We start from the raw sequence: 6,559 nt of genomic DNA on the forward strand, positions 1-6,559 counted from the left end.
GGAGCAGTTGACTGGATCAGCGCACGGAAGTATTCCAGGAGATATAAAGCTTATTCAAAAGTACCTATTCAAGACCCTATAAATAGGGAGATCTACATCTAATGAAGCAGCCGAATTCTAGGAATGGAAGAGTGCATGTTTTGAGGATCAAAACAGCTTTGACAACCTATATAATGCTACCTTAATTAGCATTCAAATTGCGCACTCTTACACAAGGTCTTAAGCAGAAAATCTTGGTGCATCTATACCAAATATAATCTGTATTGTTGTGTGTGAAGAAGATCTTGCAATCAGATCATGAAGAAATGAAGAACGCCTGCACATCGGATCCACTGGAGTAGGTTCTGGAGTAGTTATAGGTTATACTGTAGAGTGTAATTAACTATCCTCTTGTACTCCGTTTTTCATCATAGTGGATTTGGGTTGATATGAGTGGCCCCGCAGACGTAGGAGTGAGGCTCCGAACTGCGTGAACATATCCTGGTGCATGCTTTCTTTTACTGCTATTTATTTCATGTTCTTTATTATATCAGGAATGGGTTGTCTTCTAGTCCAGCTCTATAATTGAAATAAATTAAAGGTTTTAAAGGTTATATCTTGCATTCAAGACTCACGTGCTTTTTCAGGGGGTTTTGGGACATGGCAGTGGGGGAGTTTTGGGACATGGCAGTGGGGGTGGTTTGGGACATGGCAGTGGGGGTGTCTCGGGTTTGGGCAGTGGGGGTGCTTCGGTTTTGGGGGGTGTGGGGGTGGATGGGGTGGATGGGGTTGAGGGTGTTGTGCCGGTGATTGTGGTGGGAGAACAGAAAAGACGGAGGGTGGAGGGGAATGGCGCTGTGGTGAGTGTGGAAGAGGGTGAGATGGATTGTGATGTGGCCTTGACAAAAAACGGATTGGGGGCGGGTCTTGCGGAGCAAGCCCGCCGAGAATTATGAGTCTGATCTCTTGGAATTGCCGGGGGCTTGGCAACCAGTCGGCAATTCGTGTGTTAGCGGACCTTGTTCGCACTAAGAGGCCGAGTGTGGTTTTTTTGATCGAGACTTTTGTTGGTAAGCAGCGGATGGAGGATGTGAGAGTACAGGTGGGGTTTGATTGTGTATTTACTGTGGAGGCGGATGGTCGGAGTGGGGGTTTAGCGATGTTATGGATGAATACCGTGGATTTGACAATAACGGGATACTCGGCGAATTATATTGATTGTGAGTTACGATTGGATGTTGGTGCCCCCTCATGGCGTTTTACTGGTTTTTATGGGTTCCCACAGCGACACCGTAGGCGGGAGGCTTGGCAGTTATTGCGTACATTATCATCACGGTCGACTCTACCGTGGGTGGTGATGGGGGATTATAATGATCTACTAGATCAGTCTGAGAAGAGGGGACGGGCCCCGCATCCGCCTTGGTTGATAAACGGGTTTAGGGAGGCTATTGCGGACTGTGATTTGCTGGATTTTCCTTTTGATGGGCCACAGTTTACTTGGGTTAAATCACGGGGCACGAGTGGTATGATTGAGGAGAAGTTGGACCGAATTTTAGCGAACGAGGAGTGGTTAAATCAGTTTCAGGGCGCACGGGCACAGTCTCTGGTCGTCCCTTACAGTGACCATTTGCCCATGGTTCTTACACCGGTTATTCTCCCGCGGGTCCGGAGGCGAGCCAGGTTTTGTTTTGATAATTTGTGGCTTCGGGAAGACTCATGTAGAGAGATTGTAACACAAAGTTGGGACAGGACGGTGGGCCTAGATACATTAGCAAGGGTGGAGGCATGTGCACTTGATTTGAGGAGGCGGGGCGGACTTATAATAGGGATTTTCAGCGGAAGATTGAGTTTAACAAGCAGCGCTTGGTATGGTTGAGAGGGCGTCGTGATGAGCCCGGGGTGAGAGAGTATGATGCGGTGGAGAGAGAGTTGTTCTTCTTGTTGGAGCAACAACATTATTACTGGAAGCAGCGGGCTAAGGAGTTTTGGTACCAAGGCGGGGATGTTAATAGCAGGTTTTTTCACAATTCTGTGAAAGCTAGACGCCGACGTAATATAATCAGACGTCTCCAGGATGAGAATGGGAATTGGGTGGAGGATTCAGAGGGGTTAGATAATGTAATGTTGAATTATTATACTGGACTGTTTACCCCGGACTATGGAGAGATGCAGGAGGTTATTGATGCAATTCCTGCGAAGGTAACTGAGGTTGATAATGTTATGCTGTTGCGCCCGTTGAGTATGGAGGAGGTGCGTGCTGCGGTGTTCCAGATGCATCCGGATAAGTCTCCGGGTCCTGATGGTTTTGGACCGGGGTTTTTCCAATATTTCTGGGATATTGTAGGGGGGGCGGTAACGGCTTTTTGTAGAAGCTTCTTGGAGACGGCCAAGCTCCCGCGTAGGGCTAATGATACCCTTGTTGTATTGATTCCAAAGAAGGCCAGGCCAGAGACTATGAAAGATTTACGCCCGATTGCTTTGTGTAACGTCATCTATAAGGTGGCGGCGAAGGTATGTGCAAACCGTCTAAAGCCCTTGTTGCATAAGTTAATATCATGTGCTCAAAGTGCCTTTGTCCCGGGGCGTTTAATTACTGACAATATCATGCTTGCCTATGAGGTCCACCACTTTTTGAAACGTAAGACCCAGGGACGTGAGGGGGTGGTTGCGTTAAAGCTTGACATGTCGAAGGCCTATGATCGGGTGGAGTGGGAGTTTCTAAGGGCAGTGCTGCTTAAGATGGGGTTTGGTGGTGGTTGGGTTGATAAATTGCTTGAAACTGTAACCTCAGTTCGGTATCACATCTTACATGATCAGCGGCATTTGGGACCAGTTTTACCAGGAAGGGGCCTTCGACAGGGGGACCCACTTTCCCCGTATCTGTTCCTTTTTGTGGCTGAGGGTTTGAGTGCGATGATCGAGAGAAGCATGTCTGCGGGCCGTTTGCATGGGGTTTCGGTCGCTAGGGGGGCTCCATCCATCTCTCATCTCCTTTTCGCAGATGATTCATTCCTCTTTTTACGGGCTAATGAGGCCGAAATCATACAAATGAGGTATGTACTTGATACTTACGCCAAAGCTTCTGGTCAACATATAAATTATGATAAATCAGCTGCATGTTTTAGTGCTAATGTCCCACAGAACAAAAGGAATGAGGTTGTTGATATTCTCGGAGTGGAGGAGGGTGATACGAGTGGGAAGTACTTGGGGTTGCCATCCCTAGTGGGGAGGAGGAAGAAGGCTATTATGGGTTTCTTGAAGGACCGTATACTCACCAGGGTCCGTTCTTGGAATGTCAAGTTCTTGTCTAGAGCTGGGAGGGAGGTGCTTTTGAAGAATGTTTTGCAGGCTATGCCTGCTTATGCAATGATGGTGTTTTTGCTCCCCTTGGGCCTATGTCGGGAAGTGGAGGTAATTCTGAATCAATACTGGTGGACTGGCAGTGTGGGTAGTAGTCGTGGGATCAGATGGCGTTCGTGGGAGGGTCTGTCAAGGCCCAAAGCATGTGGCGGGATGGGCTTTCGGCGTCTACATGAGATGAATAAGGCGTTACTGGGAAAACAGGCGTGGAGGTTAGTAACGAACCCTACAAGTCTAGTGACCTGTGTGTTTAAAGCTCGATACTACCCTGACTGTGACTTCTTTGATGCTAGGGAGGGCAGCAACCCATCCTATGTTTGGCGGGGTATGCTAGAGGTAAAGGGCTGTTTGGAGGAGGGCTGTAGGAGGGTCATTGGCGATGGCAAAGGTACTATAATTGGCAGGGATCCGTGGCTTCCTGTGGATAGCAGCCCGTATGTGGAAACGGAGCTGCATCAGACGGTTTATGAGGCGCCGGTGGCCTCCCTGATGGATTTGAACGGTAATGGATGGGATGTGGAATGTGTGAAAGATATTTTTAATACCCGCGATGCTAATATAATCTTGAATATTCCTGTCAGTAATCGGAGGCCTCATGATCAATGGTTTTGGCAATGGGAGCAGAAGGGAGTTTATTCGGTCAAGTCATGTTATAAGCAGCTTACGAGGGAAGCTGCGAGTGACCGCCCATGGGCAAGTATTTGGAACTTGCAGGTCCCACCTAAGGTGAAGAGTTTTTGTTGGCAGTTAGCGTCCCACTATCTTCCCACACGTGATATTTTGTTAACTAGGAGTGTTGCATGTTTGGTGGATTGCCATATGTGCAGGCAGGTTCAGGAGTCGGCAATGCATCTTTTTGTCCAGTGTGGGGAGGCAGTTCGGCTATGGAACAGGTTAGGGATGCCGCATGTGTGCAGCTATGACGGTAATCATCTGGGTGACTGGTTCTTTTGGGCTCTAGGCACTTTAGATTTGATTGCTAAGCCTAGGTTTGTGATGGCTTGTTGGGGTGTGTGGTCCAGTAGGAATGAGAGTGTTTGGAGGGGTGCAGGTTTTGATTTATCTACTATGCTGCATAGGTCTATGGCGTTTCTGGAATGTCGGAGAGATGCTAATGAAAAACTTCTGGATGGTGCTGGCCACAGAAACACACTTGCCGTGGCCACATGGGCAAGACCGGCGCAGGGAAGGCTCAAGCTTAATACTGATGCTGCGTTAAGGGAGGCGGATAATGCTATGGGGCTCGGATGGGTCTTGCGGGATGATGGTGGTAATTTCCTTGCTGCTAAGAATGTCAGAGTACCCGGGCTGTATACGGTTAGGGAGGCGGAGGTGCTTTCTATACGGGAGGCGTTGAGTTGGCTGAAGGGTACTGGTCTGGGTGCTGTAGATGTGGAAACAGATTGTATGATTGTTTTTAATGCTTTGATTTCGGATTCTTTTGTTTCTGTTTTTGGCTACTTAGTTGATGATGTAAAGAGCTTGGCATCTGAGATTGAGGATGTGCGGTTCTGTCATGTTAAGCGATCTGCGAATTGTGCTGCCCACACTGTTGCTGGGGAGGCCTTTTCTGTGTCAGGTTGCGGAGAGTGGTTGGATGACCCACCTGCTTTCCTTGTTGACATTCTTGATTCTGATTTAATGAATTAATCTTTCTCTTTCAAAAATATTATTGTGTGCATTTGGCTAGTATTATTTGAAAAAAAAAAAAAAAAAACAAAATTGTGACCAAGTAATGGTCACTTATAGAAACATTAAGATTAGTGACACAAATTTTGCCACTATTTTTAGTATTTCAGTGACAAACACGCTACCAGTATTTTTAAATATATTAGTAACAAAGAAGATGGCTACAAGAAATTAATTATTTGCTACCACTTTTTAGGTCACTGATAATCATTTTGTGTCAAGAACAATTCTCACAAATAAGTATAACTATTGTGACTAAATTGTTGTCACAATAAAATAATTAATTGCGACGATTTTAGTTGTCACTAAATCAATTTTTTGTAATAACATATTTGGTCACAAATTATACATTTATTGTGACAACTATCGTTATCACTTGAATACTACTTTTAGTCTAAGTAAATATTGTCACAAAAGATTGAGTAATTGTGACAACTTTTCAAAAGTCGTCACTACTACAATAGTGACGGAGGATATAGTGACGACAGGTGACGACTTCAAAAATTGGTCACTAATTTCAATAGTGACCAAAAATGATAGTTTCGGTGACAACTTCTGTTGTCACTAAATGTGAAATTTCTTGTAGTGAATGTACAGTTATGGAATTATGAACACATAGCTCTGACATTATGAACTTACAATATGAACATATAGTGATAAAATTATGAACATAGAGCTCTAAAATTGTGAACATAGAGTTTCGAAAATTATGAATTTACAGTTATTGAATTATGAATGTACAGTTACGGAATTATGAATGTACAGTTATGCAATTATGAATGTACAGTTATGCAATTATGGACACAGAGCTCTGACATTATGAACTTACAATTATGAACATATAATGATAAAATTATGAACATATACTCATATAACAAAGTGATATGAAATTTAAAAAAAAAAAAAAAAAAGTGGAAGAGAACGGTGCCAACGGTGCCACTTTTGGCACCGTTACCGTGTCCAGCATGGGTCCATAGCATAACGATTGTATGCTAGTCCACTATCTAAACAGGCAATTGTTATAGTTATGGATCGTTATGCTGTGCATCCGTGTGCACCATGCATGGTGCATACGGATGCAAAAACAATGTCGTTTTTGACTAAAAACGCGCGTCCCACTTTTTAAAAAAAATAAAAAATAAAAATCAGTTTCGATTCCCCTCAACAGCATTATGTTGTTCATTGATTCTGGATTTTTAGTTCATTGATTCTGGATATTTAGTCGTAAATCGAAACTGATTTTTTTTTATTCATGCTGGATATTTAGTTCATTCATTATGGATATTTAGTTCATTCATTATGGATTTTTAGTTCATTCATTATGGATTTTTAGTTCATTCATCCTGTATTTTTAATTCATTCATTATGTATTTTTTAGTTCATAGATTCTGGATTTTTAGTTCATTGACTCTGGATTTTTAGTTCATTGATTCTGGATTTTTAATTCATTGATTCTGGATATATAGTTCAAATTATGCACAACATAATACTGTTGATAGGAATCGAAACTGAAATCTTTTTTTTTTTTAAA

The 6,559-nt window shown here is 43.6% G+C and overlaps 1 protein-coding gene across 1 annotated transcript; it reads left to right on the forward strand.

The window, feature by feature from the left end:
* The first annotated feature begins 931 nt into the window (after nucleotides 1–931).
* On the forward strand, nucleotides 932–4,989 carry LOC109189653. The gene is made up of 2 exons (XM_019340267.1): nucleotides 932–1,659; nucleotides 1,806–4,989. The coding sequence occupies exons 1-2, from the start codon at nucleotides 932–934 to the stop codon at nucleotides 4,987–4,989; spliced, it is 3,912 nt and encodes a 1,303-aa protein (XP_019195812.1).
* Nucleotides 4,990–6,559: the final 1,570 nt, after the last annotated feature.

The sequence above is a fragment of the Ipomoea nil genome, unplaced genomic scaffold (genome assembly GCF_001879475.1).
Source record: "Ipomoea nil cultivar Tokyo-kokei standard unplaced genomic scaffold, Asagao_1.1 scaffold1562, whole genome shotgun sequence".
Lineage (NCBI taxonomy): Eukaryota > Viridiplantae > Streptophyta > Magnoliopsida > Solanales > Convolvulaceae > Ipomoea > Ipomoea nil.

What these genes read in the sequence shown, in the direction of transcription:
- LOC109189653 (XM_019340267.1), top strand. Translation starts at nt 932, where the DNA reads ATGAGTCTGATCTCTTGGAATTGCCGGGGGCTTGGCAACCAGTCGGCA. An exon ending in CGGGTCCGGAGGCGAGCCAG is followed by an intron (nt 1,660 to 1,805) that starts GTTTTGTTTTGA and finishes GACTTATAATAG; the next exon opens with GGATTTTCAGCGGAAGATTG.